The sequence below is a fragment of the Tenebrio molitor genome, chromosome 9, assembly GCF_963966145.1.
Source record: "Tenebrio molitor chromosome 9, icTenMoli1.1, whole genome shotgun sequence".
NCBI lineage: Eukaryota > Metazoa > Arthropoda > Insecta > Coleoptera > Tenebrionidae > Tenebrio > Tenebrio molitor.
In genome coordinates, this window is record NC_091054.1 from 4,367,452 (window position 1) to 4,393,445 (window position 25,994).

Below are 25,994 nucleotides of genomic sequence, written 5' to 3' on the forward strand. Positions count from 1 at the left end.
GATTTTGTGTTATATTGTTGACGTTTACTCTAACCTCAATAAAGCCGTGTTGCAAGAGAGTTTTTTATTTTATTGTTGAGAGTGTAGAGATGGGGCGCAAAATTCCGGGAAGGAAACATCGAGGGGTGCGCGATCCAGAGAAACAGCAGGCCGAGAGACTCAGACGGTATTTTTTCGTTGAGTTGAGTTCTAACCTAAGTGTGGCATGCTTCTAGTATAAAGGACAAAATAGACGCTCCTCCGACTAACCCGGACGAGCAGCAAATACCTAAAAGTGCTCAACGCATCGCCGAACTGCGGGCCAAAGTAAAAAACGGCGATTTTTTCCGCAAGAAGGCGAAAAAACCGCGACCTAAAGAACAGTTCGAACAATACCCCAATGAATCGAATTACCAGTTTTTGTTGCGCGTTAACCGAGAATGTAGCATTATCAAGCACGAAGCCGCTTTCGAGGACAAGTTTGGAGTAGAAGTGAAGAAAAATGAGGATGGTGAGATAGAGTATATCAAGAAGAGACCCAAAGATCCAGTTCAAATAATGATGAAGGAAGCGCGGAACCAGAAGAAGAAGAAAAAGAAAAAGGACGAGGAGGAACCCAGATTGACGAAGTCGCAAAAAAGGCGCTTGAAATTGGCAGAGAAAAAAAAGAAAAAACTGGATGGTAAGTTTGATGAATTCGAGAAATTTCAAGATCACGTCGAGTTTGGGGAACAAGCGCATGCGCCACCTACGCTCACTGCACCTAAGAAAATTAAAACCAATGGTGAAGCTCCAAGGGTGAGACTTGTGTAACCTGTTTTTTGCTTGCGCTAAGATTTATTTTGTTGTAGCCAGGCAAAAAGGACCTGTTATTGAAATCTATGTTTAATAAAACTACCAATAAAACGATTGATCGAACCGCGAAACGAAAAGACTTACCCAACGCTTTAAGAAGGCAGTTGGATCAGCAACAAAAAGAAGTGATTGAAGCTTACAGGTTGATCAAAGGGAAGAAACGAGAGGTGACATAGTAAAATTGTTTTTTTATTGGAATATATTTTATTAAGAAAAATACAAAAATATTTTATATCAAAAATATAACATTTTGTTTAAATAAAATCTACATTTCATTAAATAAAATGTGAACACAACTATTCTGATGTAACTTTGATTTCAAGTCATTTTTGAAAATGGTCCCAAGTCCAAGAACTTTGAAAGGTCAAGTTACATCACTTTAACAACTTAAAAATAAATTTCTTAACTTACAACAAACAATATTTAAGTAACTTAAGTGGTATTAAGTTTTTTGGGAATGCACGCATTAAATGCTGTTAGCTTCCACGCTTGGGTACATAGTGTAAGGATTTTTCGCTTTGAGGGCGTCATAAATCCCCAGAACTAATTCGCGAAAAACAATGGGATTCACGTTTTTGCCGACGTGGTACAAAACGAAAAAATCTCCATAGCTGAAGCGGTTGATAATGGAAGAGGCTTGCTTATTCCCAATAAATCGGGCTTGGGCCATGAGAAGATAAACTCTTAATTTTGGCACGAAAATAACACACAAACGATAAATCAACGACAAAACTGTAACACCGGAAAGAAAAACCAACCAGAACCACAACACTATAAACAACTTTTCATTTAAAATGTTTAAAGGAAGGACACACAAAGCGTCGCGATTCTGCACTGAACCAGAGGGACCATACAGATAGTACTGACATTTTGTTAATTTGGGGAAAACCTGATTCATGGGATTGACGTCTGGGGACGTTAGAGTGGTGAATCCGTAGAAGGAAAACTGGCCCCCAAGAAACCAGTCCATCAGGAAAATTTGCAAAACCTAACGATACGTAATTAATTGCGCGTTTTACAGTAAATGAGGGTACTTACCACATTGACCAAGTTGAGGATCTCACAGACAATGTACCTGATGGCATACAGCTTATGGAAGTATTTTCCATTCAAGAGGTATTGAATCATTTGGTTTTTAGTGGTCGGGTTCCAAGTTGCCGTGACCAGGGGGGTGTTCAAATCGCTGACAAGCAGGCGCAGACGGCCGCCTTCCCACGTTTTCCAGAGATATCGAGGCAGGTAGAAGAGGAGCGCTTGGAAGCAGAAGACTATGCACACCCATTGGTAGTACTTCTGCCAGATGATCCTGTCGTCTGGGTCCTTCATCCACGGGGATATCCTGCGGTGCTCGTTGCCCAAACCGGGGATGTCGCCGCCCCTGCCTGCAAAACAATTAGCCACAAGTACCCGCCACTGTTACACGTCCATACCTGTCAGGGTGTCTTTATTGATATAAGTCCCGTAAATCCAGCAGTACGCTTCGACCACGGCTTTATTCTCCGAAACCTGACACTCGATGGGGTCCCCGAAGTACTGCTTGCTGGTCAGCAGAATCGAAAACACGATCAGCATGATCACGGTCAACTTGTAGTGGAGGCGGAACACGTTATTGTCCGTACGGATTTGTTCCACCTTCACCAGGGACTTAAAGGAGTTCAAAAAGTCCATCATCGTAACTTAGTTTCGCAATTTTCATTGGAGCAACTGCACGCACTCCGATTCGGATCTCACTGAAATGGCGCCAACTCCGACGCTCTATGCCCGCCCGCATAGAGGCGAATTTTCCGTAACGAACGTTTTATGCCCCGAAAAAAGGAAGTTTTTTGTTTGTCATTAAAACTTTTTAGCAGTTTTTTTCCACGCTTTTATTATTACTATTTACTAGAAGCCGTTTATGAACTATTAACACTGCGTCAAAGTGCCGACAGTCTTTTGTTTTACCAGTAGTGCCATTCTTCAAGTTACTAAAAGTGACGCAAAATTATGCGGATTTTTACAAAAAGAACTTATGAGCCACAGTCTACGGAGGTCTCTTTGGCACATTGTTTTTAATTGTTTTACAACTACATTTATTTTCACTACTGTGCAAACTTTCGCCGAAAAAAAATCGACTTAATTAAACATGGCAGGGCAGTTCGCTTGTTTAGGGGGTCATACACTGAACTCTTGAGCTTTAGGAGAAATATTTTGCTTGCGTTTGTGTTTTTCAGTTGAAGTAATTGTGATAATGAATTGCAGTCGCGCGAAATTCAAACGACGGGTGCCGGCGGAAGTGTCGTCCGGGGCGACGCACGCGCACCAACCCTCTAACAAATAGAAATAGACTTAAAAATGGCGTCATGCTTCGACGGTCATTTAGATGTTTGACGAGAATTTCAAGCTGAATCTGTGTGATTTCGAGTGATATTTGTGCGAATTTTTTAATTAAAAGACTTTTACGGATAGGTAAGTGATTTGCTTTAGTAAATTAAGCTAACGCGCCCCGTTCTGTGGTTTTCCGGAGGCCCGCAAGTCAATGGCGTCGTACGAAAAATCGTGAAACCGCCGCTTTTAAATCGCTGTTCACCTTCTCGAATTACATAATTGCGTCCGCGGGCGGAAATTGTGCGTTTTCCTCCTCCGACGGCGGCGTCCGTGGGGAGCGTTGCGTCTGACAGGTCGGTAAACATTAGAGGCCTCCGCGGGCTGCAGGTTTGTTTGCGGCAGTGGTTGGAAAAAATCGCTCTCGATTATCTCGAAGTAAACAGATAAGCGCCAAACGAGGAAAATAATCGGCGCTACCTACTCGATAAGACGATTCGCCGGGGTCGGATGGTGCGCGCATAGGACGCCGCCCCCGGACGGGGCAGCGCTGCTGTCAACAGATGCAGGCGTAATCGACACCGCCACAACCTCAGTCCAAAATAAACATTGTTGTTTTGATCGTGCGCGGCGCACCGCAACATTCTCCACCTAATGCAAGACCAATTAAGATTTATGCAACGAGAACGGCGAGTGAATGTATCTTTGAGAGCAGCGTCTAGTTGGGTTCGCTCGTTGGACCGCCGTTCTTCGCAAATATGCGACCTTGATTGAGCATACACGCTCCGAACTTACCACGGCTTATAAAGCTGTACTGTTGCCAGGCTCGACGGAAAACACTTTTGATTGTGTCGTCGGCGTCGACGTCGACGTCGGAACGCTCGACACAGGTTGGCGAAAGCCGACTGCCTGGACGCCGTCCAAATGTCACACCAAGTTCGACTCGTTCGCTCTTGGAATTACAAAACTAACTCCGCCTAGAGTGCAACGTTTGTTTCAGCATTTTCGTAACGGTAACGACAGCAATTGCGTTTTGGGCGCTCCCCGTTTCGTTTTAAATCAGTTTAATTGGTCGCCGAATCGGGATCGCACAGGGACTCTGCAGTAATCTGCAAAGGGATCATCCCCGTCGTCCTTGTCGGGGCTCTTTGTGGCCGCAACAAAATTGCAATTTTCTTTATATGCAAACGAGGCAATAAAACCTTGGGTTTTATTGAGAACAAGCTGTCTGTGGTGTCTTGAGGTCCGGTTTATCGATGCTCGATAAAAATACTTCCAACACAATTCACCCAATGCTCTGTCTCTAACGGAAGAAAGCTCCAACTCGTCCTTGCTTTTTTTTGCAACAATAAATCTTGATTTTGTTTATAAAAAAAACAATGGTTTTACTTCTTTGTTTGGCGGTTTTTTATCATCACAACCGAGATATTTCGCGTTCATAAAGTGTTGTCAGACACGGTTGGAATCTAAGTTGAGAAAGGAGCACGAGAACGAATGTTTTTTCATTGGGTGCATTTTCTAATAAAGATGACTTAATAATTTATGTATTCGGAGTCAGCACTCCTTATAATACGACGTTCTGTTTGAAAATATAATGAATTGCTTTACGCTTGGGAAGCCAGGCTTGTAAATAAAAAGTACATCGGGGGAATCTTAATTTAATGAGGTCGACACACTTTATATATATTTAACAATAAACAACAGTAAATTTACAAGCAGTTGTTAAAAAAAAAAGATTGGGATCAAAGTGTACGCAGTGAGAGATAAAACGTAAGTCTTTGGTCGATCGATAAATGGCCATTCGACACGTGCCAGGAAGACATGGCGTGCGCCTGTCAACCAGGACGGTTCACCATTTTCCTCAAGTGTTGATGCATTTTTAATCAGATTTAATTGTGGATGACCAGGATCGATTTTTATTGAGTGATATTTAAATTTCAAGAAATGTTGACTCAAGTTATAAATTAAATCTACAAAAAGACCTTTCGTAGTTTAAATTTATAGTGTTTGTCACGAGTTTTACAAACTCTCCAGGCAAGGTACTTTTTAGACTTTTCTTTGCTTGAAAGATCTGACTGTTGTCCCTAATGGAAGTTGGTAAATTACCACTCTCGAAAGAGTAAATATTATTAAATAAATAAAATTAATCAACTTTAGTTGTTTGTTTTATTTTTATCAATAGTTTATCATTAATGTGATTGGATGAAAATGGTTTATTTTCGGGAAATTTTAAATTTCTTTATGCTACAATAAGATTTAAACAAAAATAGGACGGAAATTTTGTGACTAATTGGTTCCTTTTTTGTAAACCACATCATAACGAATAAATAAAGAGTATCTGATTTTTGTTTAGGAAAATATATTATTTAATATGTAATAACAAATGAAGATTTATTTATTTTGCTTTTCAGGTGAAAAATGTTGTGTTGGTATTTTGTGACTTTTTTTCTTAAGTTGGGAACATTTTTCATAAATTATTTTGGCAAACTTGATACCTTGATCAATACATTGGCGTACGTACGTCATTTTGACATTTTATGTATGTACGGGGTGATCAAATAGGACTGTTTAAGTTGGTAACACTGAATTGTATTTTAAATCGTATAACAGGAGTAACTTTCGGTTGTTGATGGCTTGTCGTTGTTAATGCTATACCTACATCAGATATTTGTCAAATAAACCAACAAAACATACCCGGTTGCAGTGTTATAAATAACCAAAATATAAAATTTTCTTAATTGTACTGCCAACTTAAACAGTCCTTTTTGATCACCCGGTATTAATAAATTGTGTCAAATAGGCGGGGACGCCTATGTTTATGTCAACTATCATATTAAAAAGCAGAATAACCAACAATAAAATCACCCCGTATTATCTTTTTGTAGGTAAGAAATAAAATATTCCAAAAATGTTATCGTAACTCAAAAGGAATAAAAGAACATTAAAATTTCGTTGTTCATTCAAAAATCTGATGGAAAATGGTAGAAATAGTTGACCTTTTGAAATAGTTCACAGCCCTTGCTGTAAAATGTCATAAAACTGACCGGCTTCAAGTAGCGAATGTAAAAGGGTCAATACAGTTTCAAAACAAAGGCCGGGTTGGTATAAAACAGTTATAAACGATTTTATGGAATCCAACGGCAAAGCATAATAAAAATGCTAAACGCCAATTAACTGACAACCGCATTTTATCTTGTAAATATTTGGTCAATTTTTTCGAAATTGTATTGAAGGAATAGTAATACCTCAGATAAATAAATTAACAACATCAAGGAGATTAAAATTTAATATTTAAGTAGGTAATAATAGTACATTATGAAAATAGAGGGTTATTATAAATTATTGTAGTTGAAGCAGGCCATGCCCATGTTATGAAATTTTTGCCGCTTTCATGTGAACTGTCAACTTTTTTAAAATTAACGATTGAATCCAAAAATATTGAGTTGTTTTGCACCCAATTTAACTCCTATGTGTGTTTCAGTTTTTACGCCTACTTGAACTACAATCATTTATAGTAACCCTGTAACTCCGTGTGGTACATCGTAACATTTATTTTACTCACGAGTGTGTAAATGCAATACATAATTGAAGTTAAATTGTTCCAACTGGTGCAGACACATTTTAGTTGTGATTTTGGGGCTTCCATTTAGAGAAAAACATGTTTGTCACAAACACACACCAGGTATAAAATATAGATGAAGAACGCTGTCTGGGGCTTTGTTCGCCGTTCACAGCCCGACAATTCTAAACTTAGTTTACCTGCAAAGGCTTTGGAAGTTCAGACTCCAGGGTGGATTTATTCATATCATACAGTGTTGTGAATTAGGGTGACGTGCAACGTGTTACATGAACTTCAACTTTTGGCGCATTTTCATACAAAAGGAAACAAGGAGGAGAATATTGATAAACGATAAAAGCAAGTGAGAATTAACAATGGAAATAAAATTTGTAATTGTAATACGAAAGGTCATTCGTGTTGTTTATGTCTAGGTTGAGCGAATGGTGCAAGACTTTCTACATGCGCTTGTTTTAAATAAAACTTCTAATTATACCTTACCTGCCAAAGATACGGTGGTCGTAAAGCTGCCAAGTACGCATCAATTGTTCTTGTTTGACGGTTCAGTTGGAACGAAAATAGCTCACTCTACTCTGCCGAGCTGATAATATTCGGAATAATAATTGAATTTGATGTGGGCCTCGCTCGACGTTAAGCCGATTAGTTTTCAACGGGAAAACCGTAGCCGTAATATCGCCGGCATTTTTGCATTGCTCTTGTTTTAGAAATTCTGCCAGCAAAGGCACAACCGCAACAACATTGTTGTTGACAGAAAATCGCAGACCATCGACCACAAACAAGATGCGGTTTGAGGTAAAACCGCGTAATTACAGGTTACCAAAGTTCATAACAAATACAATGAATTTTCCGGTGGCCGCAGCGGAGTCCCGCATTAATAAATATCTAATTTGAAAAGCGGTTACATTTGTACCAGTCATGTGGTAATCTTTTTTCCGGGTGAGACAGTGATTGTCGAAAATACGGTAATTGTAACAATTATGATAGGCTCAAGTTGTTTTGTGGAGCTCGTTGGAACTTATTAACATTCATTTATCGCTGTAATTGTTAATAAAGATAATCCGGTTTAATGGTTTTTTAAATCGGCGAGTATCATTTTTCGCCGACTTGTGCGATGTTCAGAGCAAAGGCGGACATGACCTGGGATAAATCAAGTGGTGGGGTTTAATTTTCGTGTATAGCCGTCCAAGAACTTTAACATTATATAGGTACTGCAGGCTCTGTCGTTAAAAGGTTAACTAGCTCGACAAAGAAGCAGGTGATGGACGTAAATAAGGAGATCTTTAAATGTTGTAAACCGGCTATGCATTTAAAAAGAGGGCGGCGGGTACTTGGTGCGGACCAAATGGTACTTTTCTCAGTAGGAGATGTCAAGTGATTGTTATCTCATTGTTAAAGTGTGGTGTAACGTTGGAATTCTTGTATGTTGGTTGGTAATGCAACCTTCGACAAAAAACGTCCTTTATGAAAGGATTAAAGAGTCGAGTACAGGTGGTACTTCCTCCTCCCGACAATACGGGAGTCAAATTTTATGATCCCTCGTTACGGACAATAAGCTGCGCCTGGACCATTCTTGTCTGCCCACTCTCCAGATTTAAACCCCATCGGCGGTGTTAGCCAGCGGTCATGCATACTTTTGGTAGTCATCCTTGTAGTAGAAAAACAACGAATGCGTTTCAGCTACTTTCCGATGACGTAAGATCGGTAACAGATTACAAAATTTCGAGTGATAAAAATGTTTTGTTAACTAATCATAAATAAACAGCTTGGGTAAATAATCGTTACGGTAAAAGTTTACAATTCCATTATCGGGCAACAAGATTTGCTGTGGAGCCTTGAAAATTTTTTGATAATCGAAAGTGGGGGCTGAACCGATACGATCGGTTTTCGCCGTGACAAATATGTAATTAATCTTGGTCTAGGTGTTGCTGCGCGGTGCCCCCCTCGACATTTAATTAAACGAGTAAAAGCTGTTGCTAACCAATGGGGACCTTGCAATTATGCACCGAGGCACCCATTATTGGAGTCCCGCTTGGGTCGCGTAAATTTCACGTCGGACCTCTCCGTACAAAAATGTTAATAATTTCCAGTCGATTGTTGTGAAATAAAGCCCCGAGGAGGTTAATCACCTTCGCGTATAAAAACGATCGAAATGATGAAGAATTTTCATTTCGTAAAACCATCGGGTGTAAGAAATCAAACGGTTTGTTAACCTCGCAATTAGCACGTCCAGAACAGTTAGAAGAACACGGCCAGGATCGTGTTCTTGTTCCGCACCGCGACATACCGGGCCTTCCACGGAACAAGGAAGCGACTGATGACGACTTCCTCTCGGTTGTTCCCCACATGACCCATTTAATTTCGGCCAAGTTTAGGTCATTTTCTGGAAAGTGTCACAATTTTTTGCGGTTGGTAACACGTTTTGTCGCTCGCAAAATGGTCGAAAATAATATGGATGTCTATAATTATCTGTGTGGGGACGGTGGAGTGGGTGGGTTGTTGCATTTTTTTAATATTTTCGTATCAAAATTGTGCGGAATGCGTGCTGTAATTGTGCACCGTGTTGTGCGGTTAGGTTGGTAGCTGTGGACGTTTGTTTGCAAATGATAAATTTTAATTTGTCGTTATAAATCGAACGGTTTGTTAACCTCTCAATTAGCGCGGGGCGAAGACACGTCGAGGATGGTGTTCTGGTTTCGCACCGCGACATGACGGTCCTTCCGCGGAAGAAGGAAGCGCGTGATGACGGCTTCCTCCCGTTGTTTGTTGTTCCCCCGTCCATGTGACCCATTTAATTTCGGCGAAGTTAAGGTCACAACCAGACAACAGTTTCGGCCTTGCGTACCCTTCGATCCTCCCATCCGACCTGACCTTATCCCTTTTCCCCAGTTGCGAGGAGAATTAGGTCAGAGCGCGCGGCGGCGGCGGCGGCGTCGTCGATTATTCAGGAGAGCAGGGCACAACAGTTACCTCGGATGCCGTCTCCGGTGCGATATCTGTCCCGCATAAAAGCAATCGGCGACGACGGCCATCCGTCGGTCGCGTTCCTCGGGGTGGTGTCCGCGCCTGTGTTCGTGTTGTCGCGTTATTAAACCGATTGACATTTAATGGTGGCCGGTTTGTTTTTATTTACGTTGCATTCCACGAAAGACATTGGGTATCTTGTTGATCGGGCCGCGGTGGCCCCTTGTCGTACCCCCCGGCACCCCCGCTAATGTCGTGTTGTTTATCGAAATCACCTTCCGTACTGCACGCTTTCCAAAGCCGAACCGCGGCGGAAACGGTCGATGCGCGCTCGTCGAGTGAAGGCAGCCCTGCCACGTAATTGCGGATCAATAAACAAATCTGTGGTGCCCGTATAATACAAGTATTTAACGCCAAATTATTGAAATAATTGTGATATTTAGTATTCTCATTTGTTCGTGTGATAATTCACCAACTTTCAACTGTGAACGCGAATCAGTTTTAGTGCGTATTGGATAATAATAATAATGACTTGTGTGAAGTTTCTCAAGCGTTCTGATGCTCCCCTCTACTGAGTTGGCTAGTTGTTCCACGGGCGTCCATATTTGTGTGTAAGTCTAACTCTATTGTGGTTTTTTTACGATCATTGTTATTATTTGTTACGGTCGATGAAGCGATTCCTAAACTTAGAAATTACACGCCCATTTCGCCACGACCCAAACTCGCAAACGTCGAACTCGGCGTCGTTTCTTTTTATCGATTTATACCGAGCTCGCAGCCGGAACACCAACAATTCATCCAGATTGACGGAACGATCTCATTTTCCACGAAAAATATAACAAATTCCAATTTTTTCGTTCGGTTGGTAACACGGATTTTTTTCCTCCGAGAGCAATCCGACGCCTACTCGCGGTTCGCTTGCACAATGCTTCAAAATAATCATCGACGTCTATAATTATCTTTGTGGGGACGGTAAAGTGGGTGGTTGTTTGTCGAGGAGTTTTTCGGCAAAATACCGTCCGATATGTGTTTTAACAATCGTGCAATAATTTTCCTCGTACCGTGGTGCGGCGGTTGTTAGGTTGGTAGTTGTTGACGTTTGTTTGCATGTTGATAAGATAAGGAGCAAAGATGGCGATTTGTGAGGGGGCTGTGTGTGTTGTTGCAGATCTCTGGCTGGCCAGACTGATATGGAGCACTAGTGACGATGCGCGCCCCCACCCCCTCCGAGCCGAAGTCTACATTTCCTACCTACCAAGTGCCTCAAGTGTCAGCCATGAGGGGCAGCGCACCCCCAGTACAAGTCGCTCGGGCAGCTTGGGGGGGTCGAGCCGACCCCCCGAGCCAACCCTGCGCCCCAATAGGCGCCTCGTCTGTGATAAACGGCTCAAGTTGCCGGTCCTACGGCAACTCTAATATTAGAATGCAATCTGTGACCGAAAACTGTCTTCTGAACTCTGTTACCGTACCAAAAATACAACGTAAAGACCACTGCAAGGTCGCCCACAATAATAGCGATAAGTTAGATAGTAAGTTTGGTGCTTTACCCCTCGGACGAGACATTCCCAACCAAAAGTCTGATGACCTCGAAGTACTCGACCTCAATGCACTGAAGAACCTCACCGAAAGTACTGCTACTAGCTGCGATAACAACGACGATCACTGCGATGAAACGTGCCGCGGGCCCCATGTTCAGCGCACAAGCGACAACTACGCACCCCCCTTGAGATTGAGGGGCGGAGGCGAGAGCTCGCTGAGCACCGGCACCTCTGGCTGGGGCACCCCACCCTCTCAACAGGCCAGTAATAATAACGGTAAGTCGACGTCGTCGTCTGAAATTCTCTAGGGACATCGGTGGTACATTAGCATGTAGACCATTGATCTATATCTGTCGCGCCCCACAATCATTCAATTTGTTTGTGTTTAGCTAACAGTTCGAGCGGCTGGGGAACAGCCAATCCTGCAAATCAAAACAACACAGGCACACAGCAATGGAACAATAATGCTAATCGACCACCGACCTCAAACCAGGGACCTACGCAAGATGGTAATCCACCGTTGAACCGGCTAAAGTCAGACCGTTTTCACAGTTCTTCTTCCAGCCAACAAGGCCAATTCAAATCTCAATTCGAATGGACAACAGCAAACGCCCTCCGCACAGCCGAACAATTCCAGTTGGGGACAGCCAGGCGCCAAACCGCCTGCCGCAAACAACGGTCCTCAACCGACAACCTCGACTTCTGCTGGTAAACCACCGGCTGCCACCGCCGTACCAAACGCCACCACTTCAACCAAACAACAGCTTGAACAACTGAACAACATGAGAGAGGCGATCTTCAGCCAAGACGGTTGGGGAGGCGTAAGTATCCCGTGTTTGATTGTTTCTCCCGATCTCCCAAGAATTTCGCGAAGAACTGTGAATTGACCGGATGTCTGCATTTTACAGCAACACGTCAACCAGGACACTAACTGGGACATCCCCGGCAGTCCGGAGCCATCGATTAAATTGGACGGTTCAGGTCCACCCCCATGGAAGCCGGCCGTAAACAACGGTACCGAACTGTGGGAAGCTAACTTGCGAAACGGCGGTCAGCCGCCACCGCAGCCTCAACAGAAAACCCCCTGGGGTCACACCCCATCCACCAACATCGGTGGCACTTGGGGCGAAGACGACGACACCGACAGTTCCAACGTCTGGACCGGAGTGCCGTCCGGTCAGCAGCAGTGGGGCAACACCGCCAACAGCGGTGCCATGTGGGGAGGTCCAAAGAAAGACACCGAATGGGGCGCCGCCGCAGGAAACCCCGCCTGGGGCGATCCCCGCACCGCCGACCCGAGAACCACGGGAATGGATCCGAGAGATATGCGTCCGGATCTGAGAGACATGAGAGCCGGAAGTTCGGATCCGATGAGGCTTCTCGATCCGAATCCGATGAGATTAGCCGGAAGCGATATGAGAGGGGATCCGCGCGGTATCACTGGAAGACTGAACGGAGCCGGTGCCGATGCGTTCTGGGGACAGGCCGGACCCCATACCGGCGCCCAACACATGCACCACCAAAGCAAAATGCCAGTGGGACCGGGCAACGGAGCCGGATGGGAGGAGCCGTCGCCCCCAACACAAAGACGTAATATGCCCAATTATGATGACGGTACTTCGCTCTGGGGCAACCCTCAGCAAGGTAGCGTAGCGAGTTATTGGTTTTATGTATTTTTATTTGGGTAATTTTACGTTTGATGAAATTGTAACAACTAATATCGCGCACGAGCTCAGCTTTTTTTTCTGCGCTTTACCAAAGGTAAATTAAAATTTTATTATACCATGTATTATGTATTTGCTGCATGCGTATTACGTAAACTTTTTGAATAGCAGGTAATTGGAAGACTTTGGTAGTTGCATGAAAATATACAAATTTTGATACAGTTTTCGACATGTAAGTTACGTAACAATCAAGTAAAGTCATTTAATTCTATCAAAATTTGATTTGTGTGTATGTATTGACGTATGTTGTCGATCTAATTTTTTAATAACGCTTCAAAGAAACTAAGAACAATGAAACTATGTAATTTCGAACGAACGTCGCTGGCGGACTCAACTCGCACTTACACGTTGCCAATTACCAATTTTTTTTTACTGTGTCATTATTTGTATTAATTATTGTACTAACAACAAATTGGTTGAGAGGTGACGAATCAGACGCCGTCGAGAAAAAGATGCGATATTTGTGCAGTGTGAGCTCGTGTGCCACTATTAGTACCGGACAGTTTTGAATTGGAGCGGTACTACAGTGAGATGAATGGAAATTTCGTTAAAGGGGAATAACGGTTTGTTAATGGGCCGTAAAGGTTTTTAATGCGTTGTTTACATCGGCTCGACATTGGCACAGTATTGACTCTGTAGCACTTACATAAACACAACCTGTCATTTTCACGAGCACTCATCATGCTTTTCACCTACAATAGGCTCTCACTGGAAAGATCTGCCCACAGGGGCAAGTATGGGCCGCGGTAGCACTGCCGGTCCGCCCGGAATGGCCCAATCCCGTCTCAAACCTGACGGTTCCGTCTGGTGCCACGGTCGTAACGGATCGTGGGACGAAGCCGGTCCCGGATGGGAAGAATCGGTACCTTGGAATAAACAAAAAATGGGCGGTACCCATTTATGGGGCGATAACGATATTGACTGGGGCCACAAACAAGGTCCCAAACAAAATCTCACTAAAGAAGTGATCTGGAATTCAAAATGTTTCCGCATGCTCTTAGATATGGGCTACAAGGTAATTTTTCAATTTCGAATGATGCGGTTTCGACGTTGACGGTGTTGATTTGCAGAAGGAAGATGTCGAAGCAGCTCTACGAAGAGGCGATATGAATTACGAAGACGCACTCGAGATACTGGGCTCCACACGTAATCCAGATGGGTGGAGAAATCGCCACGACGACCATTACGATCATCAACAGTTTCCCGGACAGCGTTTCCCATCGGGACCTCCCGGACAAATGTCATTCCCACAGGTATGGTGACGTGTTGGGTTTTTTTTTTGGGTGTATTTGCAACGGACGTTCCAGGGCAATAACGCTCCTAATTTGCTGAACAATATGAATACTTCCGGGGGACCGAACAACTCCCTCATCAACAACATCTCCCCGGCTGGTGTTCACAAGATGTTGACTCAAGGGGGCGGCGGTTCTCAAGGTTTCGGCGTCGCATCGGCCGGACGCAATCTTCAACCGCAATCTCAACCGTCTACTCAGCAGTTGAGGATGCTCGTGCAACAAATCCAGATGGCCGTACAGGCCGGCTATTTAAATCACCAAATTCTCAATCAGCCTCTCGCACCTCAGACTCTGATACTTTTGAATCAACTGTTGCAACAGATCAAAACTCTACAGCAGCTCATGACTCAGCAATCGGTTGCTCAGTCTCAGTGCATCAACGGTAAACCGAACAGTGCGCTCTTGCAGTGTTCAGTATTGATAACGAAAACGAAGCAGCAAATTACCAATTTGCAAAATCAAATAGCCGCGCAGCAAGCCATCTACGTCAAACAACAGAATCACGGCAGCATAGGCGGGGGACAGTCTGATTTGTTCAAGGCAGCCGCACCGATGCACGATTCGATTAATGCGCTACAAAGTAATTTTGCCGACTTGGGCATCAAGGAACAAGTGGTGAGTAATCGGAGAGGGAGTAAAGGAAGATTCTGGAGTTTTGACGATTTTAAAAATTGTCTCTTTCAGAATCAGTCTCAGTCAAGACTTAACCAGTGGATCAACAAAGACAAAGAAGAAGGAGGTGAATTCAGTCGGGCACCGGGTTCCACCTCGAAGCAGTTGACCACTTCTCCCAACATGAATCCTTTGGGACTGACCCAACCAGACGGGTGAGTTGCCTAATAAAGTACTTCTAGGCCAAATAGTACAGAAACAAATGGACGTGATTGCTTTAATGAGCAATGTTCTAGTTAGTCTCTCTGAAAAATTCGTATTGATAAAGCTTAGGTCTTTTGACATAATCCCATGATTATAACTAACGGATCCAATTGATGAAACGTATTTCTTTGATTACACTTACGTATATGAGGTTTTCATAAACCGCATTGTTGTCAGATCGCACGTGAAGATGGTTTTTAACTTTTTATTTCCTTTTCTATCTGAAGCCCGTGGTCTAGCGGTCGAACCGGCGACGGAGGCTGGCCAGAATCCGGAGGTGGCGACTCTTCTAATGATGGTAAAGACGCACAGTGGCCTACGCCTACTCAACCTTCCCTGTCTGATTTAGTACCTGAATTTGAACCTGGAAAACCGTGGAAGGTACGTACCTCTTCGACTCGTTGAACGTTGAAATAAATGCATCGATCGTTTGTGGGTGCAGGGCAATCAAATAAAGTCGATCGAAGACGATCCCAGTATTACGCCTGGTTCAGTAGTGCGTTCGTCGCTCTCCATTGCAACCATCAAAGATCCCGAATTGTTCACGATGAATCCGAACAACAAGAGTCCTCCAGCGGGCGATTCCATTCAATCGTTGAGTCTCACTTCGTCAACTTGGAGCTTCAATCCGCCGTCTTCGACATCCAGCGCCTTCACCAGGTAAGGAGCCGACCCGTTCAAATCGTCTGACCGTGCTTTTCTTAACCGCGTTGAGTGAAATTCAGTCCGCAGAGCAAACTGCCTTCCTCCAAAGGCGGACTGGGCGACTTAAACCCTACGACCGCCATAACTTCGGAACCGTGGGGCGCGCCGAAGTCACGCGGACCACCGCCGGGTCTATCTGCCAAGGGCGGAGCTTTGGTCAACGGTTGGTCTAGTAATTTGACGGCGTCGTGGGGTGGCGGCCAACGTGGGTCCGGCAATTGGGGCGGATCGCCGTGGTTGCTCCTTCGCAACTTGACTGCGCAGGTACGTAACCGAATCGAAGTGAAGAAGGTTGGTGCAAATCACGGCGTTCGATTGCAGATTGACGGATCTACTTTACGCACACTCTGTATGCAGCACGGTCCTCTGCAGAGTTTCCACCTCTATCTGCATCAAGGCTTCGCTCTTGCCAAATATTCGACTCGTGAAGAAGCTACAAAAGTAAGTTGTGATGTCGTCACGAGAATTATCGGTAATGTGGGATTCGTACGCAGGCTCAAACTGCCTTAAACAATTGCGTGCTCGGCAACACGACTATTTTGGCTGAAAATCCGTCTGAATGGGACGCCAGCGCTCTGTTGCAACAAGTTGCCAATCAACAGAGCTCGTCCGGCGGCTGGAGAGGTTCCAGCAAACAACCCAGCACAGGGGGCGACACCTGGAGCACGGGTTGGACAAACAGTCAATCATCAGCTAGTCTTTGGGGTAGTACCACTTTGGATACGACAGATCCAGCCCGGGCTACCCCTTCGAGCCTAAACTCGTATCTTCCCGGCGATCTCCTCGGCGGTGAGTCCATGTAATTTAAAAAACAAAAATCGATACTGACTACTCACACATTATATTGAGTGTTGATTATTCTACAAATCTGATGTAAGTTTTTATTATACGTTTTTAAAGTTTTTCATTTTTACAAGTGACTTGTAAGAAATTATTGAAAATTTGTATTATTCCAAAAAACTTTTTATTGTTATTTGTAAATTGTATTTTTAATTTTTACGACGGTTGTTGTTTTTAGGATTATTAAATTGCTTTATATTTTTTCTTCCTCTGTCGTCAATTAAGTTTCACAGATGTACACAAGCCAGTCGTGAATGCCTTTTTTGTTTTAATTTAAAATTATAGAGTTGCCATTTTTTATTATTTATTTATTTAATTATTCTTTTGTGTATGTTTGTGATGCAGACTTGTCTGTAAATGAATCAAATAAAGTATTACATTTTGAACGCAAAACAAATCCGAATGAGAAAAATCATGTCAACACTTGTTACTTAATGAAAGAGAAAAAGAAAATGTTTTTTTATCGTAAAATGATTCCAATTGATACGACTGTGAGGCGGCGTTTTTCTTGTTTTCCACTGATGGCGCTCAAGTTTCTAAACGCACTTAATGTGACATTCATTTTTAGACGTAACCCGAACTAGTCCCGAGCAAGGTTAATTATATATTAAAAAAATAATAATATATATGTACGCGACCAAACTCATTATTCGTGTATTTAAAACAGAAAAAAAAAATGAAAATGAATTATTTAAGGTGTACTGTATGTATTTCATTTGTTCTCTCACATTTGGATATTTTTTTTCCTATATTAACTATTGTATATTAATGTTGTTTTTAATAATTTAACGTACCTAAGTTGTTTGTATGTGTTTGTTTCCCAGTGTGGTATGTCCGTTCTTTACACAGGTCTCGGCTCGTGGCATTTGTTTTATTAAACAGGTCCTCTTCAATTGCAGATCAATTAAGTCGTTCGAAACAAAATCATTCATTGACAGACATACAGACTTAGAAGGACGAGAGAGTGTGAGAAGATGTGTGTAAAGAAGGTGCTGTTAATTTGTTAACCCCACAAAACCTGTGATCTCCAATTCCTTATATCAAAATACACATACAAATTAATCATTTATGTAATATTGTTATGAATTAAGCCGGTCCTTCAGCGGGCCGTAAGCTGAAATAACACCACACAATCAGTTCTTAGACTGCACGCTATAAGTATTCTTAAATAAATTTAGTAATAAACACAATATAATAATAGCGGATAATATATATCGTTCTAATTATAAAAGTTTATTATATACCTATATATTACTGTATTCTGTGTACTGTATGTATGTTAGCCATAGACTTGGATATGTTGTAATATTAGTCCATTTACTGTGATTTTTTTGTTTCTGCTCGGTAACCGGACGGCTCGCTCGCTCGCTCGACCCCCACCCACACCCTGACGATGAGCGGGCGCGTTCGAACGGCACCATCACGAAACATGTTCAATCACATTGTGTTAACGTGGTGTTCATGAGATATTGATTCATCTATAGCTAACAGTGTGAATGGTGACGGATGAGCCATTCTGAGTCTGGAGATCGGCGCGAGCGGTGCCACCGTACCGCGACCTCACCACGAACCCCGCGCCATCAAAATTACGATTCACATTCTAGTCCGACACTTTCTTATTTTTATTTATTCTATTTATATATTATTGTCCAATGATGTTACCTTATTAACTGAACTCTAGTGAAAATAATTAATTAAAATGAGTAAACAAAAGAGAAGACTGAAAAATAATAAGATCTTTCAAATGATGATGACAAGTGCATTTATTTTTAATAATGATAATTGATAAACATGGACGACGTGATAAATTCGAGGTCCGACGGGTGCGCCGCCGCCGCTCTCCCTCTCTCTGATATACTTCACTTAAATTGCTCCAAACACCGGAACGTTCCGGTCGCGTTCCGGAACGTCTCGGCATGGTTCACTTTAGATATCTTTACAGGTTCGATGCATTGACTAACATATGTTTTTTATGTACACAACTGTGCTGTGACTCTTAAGTGGCTTTTTAATTTTTAAAAATAATGGAAAAACCCAAAAAAAAAGTTTTGTTCAAGAGAGCTCTTGTTTTAAAAGCTTCGGTTAGCTTTTAAACGGTTGTCTATCATTGATCAAGTCGGTCTTGTCCCGGTTTTGTTGTATTCAAAACAGCTTTTCTCTAAGTCATATCGTAAACGATTAAAACCAGGAACAACTATATCGAATCAGGGTTCGTTTTTAATTTAAACCTCTCTTCTGGGGTCGGGGTGACTTGATAAGTGGTTAATGACTAGATAAATGGTGCAAAAATTGGGCTACTTTTCGGGAGGTGCGATTTCACTTGCTTTAATTTTACTTGATGAGAAATGAAAAGACGCTTTATTTGGACCTCTCGGACGAGCCTATACGTTGTAAGTTCCAATAGAATTTCTAAAAAAAATCTAGTATCTTATTGCCAATTTAGTATAATGAATGTATTAGAAGTTAGGTATTACGATATTAATTAGAATTTAAGAGTTTGGTAGTAGGGTATTCTTTCATGTTGTGTATTATAAATATTTGACAACCGACTCTGAATGTTACAGACAGGAACTTCAATTTTTGTTATTATTAATTTTTTTTTTTGCAACAATCGTTGGATATGTACCCCTTTTAATCTCCGCTCTGTTGACACACACAACCGGTTTAATTCAGTGCTTACCTAGGTGTGTGAAATGTTTCGAAACCGATATGCCATAAATCAAGTCAAAGTAACGGAAAAAGGAAGGCAATGACGGTGGTACAAGTCAACTAAATTAGACTAAAATAATACTTATAGTATAATGATGTACCAAAATCTATAGAGAATCGTTTTTATTTTTTATTTAATCAGTTGAATAGTAGGGTATTTTTGAATAAAGTAGGAATAAGTTTTAAAAATTAAAAAATAAAAAAACGGCGAAAAACCACTAGGCGGTTGCCGCTGAGCAACCGCCCGAGTCGTATTGTGATTTACTTACTAATTTGAACTACCTACGTTATATCGAGTGTGCATTATAGGCGAAACTGTGTCCGGGTCGTGCGGTCCGGGGACGGTTTTTCAAATATTCTATGTCTGATATTGTGTACCTTCAGAAAAGTAGTTTTAGTGTTGTTTATTTAATACAAGAAAATGAAGGAAAAAAACAAAAAAAAAATCATAGGTTAAGCTCAGCTTAAGATCATATGGTAGACTAGGTTTCTGCACAATAACATTGAACTAACCTGTGGCCATTCGGGCTGTCGGGCGGCCGCGACGGCGGTTGCCATACGTAATTCAACCAAATTGACACGGATCTACTTAAAAATGATTATTAAAAACGCCAATTCAAAAAGCAAAGGATATCGATGTTACAACACAAAACAAAAGAGAAATAAAACGTGTAGAAGGGAAGGAAATATAGTATTTGATTTAGGTTTACAGTATTTGTGATCAAAGTGCCACTTGTGTTTCAAGTATATATTTAATCATTGTCGCCACTGAAACTATATATCTTATATATAATTAATTAAAGAATATATTATATGAACATTATATGGTAAAACATAGACGGCATATCTGCCTTAGTGTAGGGTAAAATTTTTTGGTGTTCGGTAGCTGTAAGGATGTTTATTGAGCTTAATTATTCCTGGGTCCGGGCGGTTCGTAACCAGACGCGTTCAATTAGAGAAAATCCCAAGACATGTGCGCGACCGCCCGGATTGACTAATCCACAAACAAAACAAAAAAAATTGAGGCGTTGGCAATATATAAACATATATTATAGTAACGTTTTATCCAGAATACGGTGGCTGTTTGTTATTATTGTGTATTTATTAAGACTTACAAAATGCCAAAGTTTTATTGTGTGTGTCGATGCAAAATTTGGAATGTTTCCCTTGACGCTTCGGGCGCCATCTCTCGGACGCGGCGCGCGCCCCCTATCGGCGAACGGCTTCGACAGGTGACGGTCGACGGTTTCGTTTATTTGAGCCATATCAGTAACATATTAAAATGAAAAATGCCAACGTGATGAGACATTCATGAGGTTAGTAACGACTTTTCGTTTCGACGATGACATTCCTCCTCTCTGTAAGTTGCAACATTCACAAGGTCACACGAAGTCTGCCAAAAAAAACTTTTTAAAAAAGAGATTCATCCCGCGTAGAGGTTATTTTTGAAGCAAAACGAAAAAAAAAAACCGGTCGGCAATAATTCGGTTAATCGAGAGAAAAAGATGGCCAGTATCTTGTTGTTGAATCACACGTAATGTTCATCACGCTTTCGCTTGTAGTATTTGATAGTCGCAATGTTCACCATATTTGATAATACCAAACGATGTGCCTCTTTGACTTATTGTTATTTATACACGACGAGCACGTGACCTGCCCGGTCTCGAATTTTTCCCATTGAAAAAAAAAAATCTACATATAAATGTCTCAACAGACCTGAGCTTCAGTAATCGACGAGGTTTGAACGAAAAAAAAGGTATTCGGGCGATTTGTCTTTGTTTAGATTGCGATCCCTACTCTTCCCGCACTCGGTTCAATTGCGTTCGGCTCGATTCGGCGCGGTCCTGGTGACCATGGAGTAAATACCGACGGGTGAATCCCAAAAAAATACACAATTAACAATTAAATGTCTGATCTAAGTCGTAATGGTTGGTGGGTATAGTGTAAGTTAAGTTAGTTTTACTTAAACTCGTTACTTAAGCGTAGAGAAGGCAGCATTTAGTCAATAAATTAGTATTACATTATAGTTGTGACTCCACAACGTGCAATACTTTTCCTTTTTCCAAGTATTATTTTTACCATACGCTTTCGTTTCTAGTGGATATATTTTTTATTTAAGTGCAGTCTCTTTTGAATCGGATACTCGTAATTTTTTTTGTTTGACTTTGCTGCACGCATCTTGCCATCCCGTTGATAATTGTTTTAACACTGAATACCAAAGAAGTTGAAGTGTCATATAATGATCAATTTTTTTTTTTTTTTGTTTATTTTAAATTTCTTTCGTCTAGAATTTCCGCCAAAATCTTCCAGCTGAGGTTGTGATAGTGTCGTAGTGTTTTAATGCTTTTTTTTATTTTATATTATTTCGTTTTAGGTACCTAAACCCGAATTTGACCCTGTAGGCGGCCATTTTCCGGACTTTTCGTTTCGTACATGATAGGAGCCAAATTTAGCGTTTTAGCACAAGATGAAGAAACTTATTACAAGTGCCTATTTAATGTGCAATTGATCTTGGGCCTGACTTTTCGACAGGGTTTTAATAAATATAACATAAAGGGCGATTCGATGATTGTATATTTCAATTTTCAAGGTCATAGCCCCACTGTACAAATTCACAGAATAGTAAAAAAAAAATAAAAACTTAGCCCTACTATTGAAATGAAGTTGAAGTTACATAATGTGTTTTTTGATTGTTTGCATCAAATCGATATCGAGGCGGACTGTGACGCGCGCAATTGTTTCGTTCTTCCGGTTTTCGGTTTTTCACGATTCTTGTTGCGTTGGACGTTTGCGTGGGTCATTGGTCGCGTCGACTGTTATTTAGTTGACGATCTCGGTGAGAGATTAAGCTAGCTGGAACTGCCAACTGTAAAAAGATAAATGAACTTATGTATGTCCTATTTAATCAGAGTTTTACTCGTACGTAGGTTTAATAATGTAACATATGCTGTGTTTGAGCTACTAATCGACACTAGGGGTTTCCCGAGCACAGCCTGACGGTGAGTCGCCTGGTGTGCGCTAGGTGTAGGTAGTTTGTGGGGTAGTAGATGATCGTTAGGCCCTCTTTCTCAGGTTTAGAAATATCGTCACTGTTTTTTCTTAGGCTATAGTAACGTACTGTTAAGCAACTGATCGTACATTCCTTTCGATCCAGAGATTTCGACAAAATTGGACGGTTTCCGCGGTTTTTTGTTTGATTGATCGGTTCCACCAAAAGTATCACCCGGACGAGATTTGTGAAGAATCAAAAACGATTTGCCTTAACAATGACAAAAGTGTGCTCTCTGTCTAGTTTCTAACGTTTTAGGATATTAATAGGTTTAGGGTGTCGGGTTAAAGCCACTCGTTGGCCAGAAGACTGTAGGAATACCAGGTGATTAAAGCGACGATCGGCCCATCACGACTCCGGCGTCGCTTTAACGAAACGAAAAATATTGTAACTTAAGACTTTTGCACAGGTTAAGTAATTTAAAAGATAAATATGAGAGAACACTCGGTCCATATTCAAAAGGTGCTCTTATTGTTATTATTGACAGCTTTATTTTGTGGGTTTGTTCTGTGAATCTCCTTGCAATAGCCGTTGGTCACGATAACGATACAAATCTTTGACGTTTGTTGTTTTCGACGAACTCTGTACGTCCGACTCGATCGACAGATATCCAAAAAAAGACCCAAATTTTACTTGAAAACGTGCCAAAATTTTGCTTAGAAACTTTTGCTCACGGCGGTCCCGCGGACTAATCCGCGAACCGTATACGCTTACCTGCTGTGTATATTAACTTATATTTAAAAGAAATGAATGCAATATATATAATGTGTATATATTGGCTGAAAAACTGTACAATTGTTATAATTTCATAGTATATAATGTATAATGAATTACTTAATTATAGGGTTAGGAAATGTGTTATTATATATCTAAGGTAATATAGTATTAATTACAATAAATATTTGTAATAAAAAAAGCAAAATCCATTCGGCGGTATTTACTCCACCCCCACCGGCGCCTCGTCGATCGTACGACGATCTTGATTCACTATTCTAGCCTCTGATTTGGTTCTCGAGGTGGCGGGCGAACCAAAACGGCGGCTCAGTTCCGTACTCAAATGTTTAACAACCAAAAGAACGCCCTTTTGGCTCGCCGCCCCACGTTCTTTTTTCTCCCTAGGTTAGGTTATGGGTTAATCGGTTAAGACTACTATTTAAGTGTGTTCATTTGTAGTTATATTTAATAGGTTTGCTTGTGTTGTTGCTTTGTGCTATAACGGTACAGTTAATCTCAGAACGCATATTTGTTTATTATTTACGCGTGTAAGAAGACAGAATTTTTCCTTTTCGTTCGTCGCACATTTCTTTCGAAATTCGTTGTTACCAAATATTTTATAGCATCACATGACGATTTTGACGATTGAATTTAAATAAAAAAGTGTAAAATAAATGGCCTAAACAAGTTCCCTCCTCTAAACTTCTAGTCCAACATAATGCCTGAACAGTTATTCCATTCTTGTAGCATTTTTTTTTTTTTTGATAATTTATTATGTAATGTTGAGTTTGTTGTTGAAAAGTAGTGCAAGTTTCGTGAGATATTTGAACAATCACAAAGTACTAATAGCAATCGTTGAGCGTGTTATGATTTGGCGTTACTTGTAGATTAATTGAGAATATAAAAGCCTTCCAATCTTCCAAGAGTGCAAGAGAGTTCCTTTAATTTTTAGCGACTCGCTTCGACGACTGAGTCTTAACAAAACGTATACCTGCACCTTATTATGGTTGTGTTATTTAAAGTAGATGATTTATTTTTTGTTCTGTAAGAGCTGTAATTAGTACTAAAGTAGTTATTCGAATAAGGCAATATTTAAATTTATTTTTCTGTTGACAGTTTAAAAATATGTGATATGCTGACAATTTTATAATACAAATTATCGCATCTGAGGTACCTTATCTAACATCACTATCGTTCGTAGTTGAAGAAACTTTAAAAAACAAAAACGTAATACTAATGACAATGTATATCGAAGCAACTTGAACACTCACGCATCGATCGGTGCGCCCCCCACGCGGGGGCCGGTATCAACGATGTACATTTTCATCGTCGCGGTACAAATCGACACAAATAGGCTTAATGCGTCTTTCAGACATTTATAACGGTCTTTTATCCATAAAATTCGGACAACGGTAGTTTACAGATGTGCGGTCGGCTGGGTCTGATCTGATTTATTTTCTTGTGAGACAGGTGGTAAGGGAAATTAAAGAAAAAAAAAATTAACGTGTGAATCTCTAACAAGTCGACGACATTAGCTTTCATGTCCGATATTGGGAGGGTAAACTCAGGGACCAGGCCAAAATGTCACGGTGATATCAAATAAACTTAGACAAAATTAAGAAAATCAAATCTGATGTGTACTACACCCCCAAATAATAACGTATAATACATTTCAATAAGATAATTATTTAATAAGAACTCAATTGTATGTTGTAGGAACAAAAATTTGAAAAAAAAACTGTATAAACGTTACTAAAAACGACAAAAAAAGTCATAAACCCGACTGCACTGTTTATTTATGATGTATTATTCTAAATTTTGATGGTTATTTTGATGCCTATACGAGTCCAATCATGTGTCTACCACAAATTATGCAGTGCAGCAGGGCACCTAGGTTAAGTTAGGTTATGTAAGTGCTTTTAAACAACTTACAAGTTGTTATGCTCTGTACTTGTAACCCAATTGACCAGTATGCATTCAGTAATAAAGGTTGTCTTAAATGTAGCGGAGAGTTTCATTTCGATCCCGTCGCCTCACGATCCCTAATTTTGACAGTTTGTACTGTCGAAAGCGATCCCGACGGAACCAGTAGGCTTTTTTTGTTTCTCGGCATGGCCGAGCGCACTTGATGTGTCCGAGATATGAAAGAAAAAAGTTCTGTGTTTTACATCTGAATCGTCACGTGAGTATTTCGAAGAGCAATATTTTTCATGTGCTACAAACAAAAAATTGTTCGTCTGTATCGTTGCAGTATTAAAATTATAAGTAAATAATATTTTTGCCGTTCTGTAGCATATTGTGGTACCAAATAGAAAAACAGGTTATGTTGTAAGATGAAAGGTAATTAGAATATAGAAAAAAACTGAAAAAAATCACAAGCAAAACAACTAAGACGAACTCACAATTGGCAGTATTAATCAAATTTTAACACAGATGGTTTTTAAGTACATAGAGCTAAAGTCAAAACGAAACATGACAGGGCGGAGCTTAGGATGCGCGCTCGCTGAGAAGAGGCGTATCATACAGTCGTCAGTTTAGGGGCAAAACTTAACCAAAACTCAATTTTCTTCACCTGATGAAAGAAATTCTACACCGAGGTCATCTACTTTTGTTGTAAAACCTCTAATAGAATAATAAAAACTATCTTCATCCTCATAACATTCCTCCAACACCCTCTATAGCGTAAACAAAATAAATTTTTTGACTCCGCCACTATCATATACGTAAGCTGGATTCAACTGATCTACATTCGTCTTCTGCGCAAACCACGTGATGTCATGTTTCGTTTTGACTTTAGCTCTACTTCAGAACATAAAAAATTCATCCTTGAGTCTTACTTTCGTAATAGTGTTTTCAATAATGGAGAATGGA

The 25,994-nt window shown here is 41.0% G+C and overlaps 3 protein-coding genes across 9 annotated transcripts; 2 read left to right on the top strand and 1 right to left on the bottom strand.

The window, feature by feature from the left end:
* On the top strand, positions 1-1,133 carry LOC138139091 (coiled-coil domain-containing protein 137). Its single transcript, XM_069059256.1, has 3 exons — positions 1-166; positions 216-777; positions 831-1,133. The coding sequence occupies exons 1-3, from the start codon at positions 90-92 to the stop codon at positions 1,008-1,010; spliced, it is 819 nt and encodes a 272-aa protein (XP_068915357.1). The 5' UTR covers positions 1-89; the 3' UTR covers positions 1,011-1,133.
* LOC138139090 (innexin inx2-like) lies at positions 1,003-15,385 on the bottom strand. 2 transcript variants are annotated; one of them, XM_069059255.1, is made up of 4 exons: positions 15,249-15,385; positions 2,265-2,374; positions 1,873-2,216; positions 1,003-1,822 (listed from the first exon to the last, which is right to left on the bottom strand). In XM_069059255.1, exons 1-4 carry the CDS (start codon positions 15,272-15,274, stop codon positions 1,301-1,303), a joined length of 1,002 nt encoding a protein of 333 aa, XP_068915356.1. In that variant the 5' UTR covers positions 15,275-15,385; the 3' UTR covers positions 1,003-1,300. The 2 variants fall into 2 exon arrangements, with proteins under 2 accessions (XP_068915356.1, XP_068915355.1); XM_069059254.1 differs by lacking the exon at positions 15,249-15,385 and having other exon boundaries at positions 2,265-3,152.
* gw (trinucleotide repeat containing adaptor protein gawky) lies at positions 3,143-25,127 on the top strand. 6 transcript variants are annotated; one of them, XM_069059247.1, is made up of 15 exons: positions 3,143-3,279; positions 10,842-11,487; positions 11,601-11,720; positions 11,776-12,032; positions 12,120-12,855; positions 13,637-13,950; positions 14,006-14,188; positions 14,243-14,845; positions 14,915-15,057; positions 15,334-15,487; positions 15,549-15,766; positions 15,832-16,075; positions 16,133-16,252; positions 16,306-16,600; positions 17,551-25,127. In XM_069059247.1, the coding sequence occupies exons 2-15, from the start codon at positions 10,881-10,883 to the stop codon at positions 17,601-17,603; spliced, it is 4,047 nt and encodes a 1,348-aa protein (XP_068915348.1). In that variant the 5' UTR covers positions 3,143-3,279; positions 10,842-10,880; the 3' UTR covers positions 17,604-25,127. The 6 variants fall into 6 exon arrangements, with proteins under 6 accessions (XP_068915348.1, XP_068915350.1, XP_068915351.1 ...); XM_069059249.1 differs by having other exon boundaries at positions 13,664-13,950; XM_069059250.1 differs by having other exon boundaries at positions 12,120-12,801.
* The last annotated feature ends 867 nt before the right edge of the window (positions 25,128-25,994 follow it).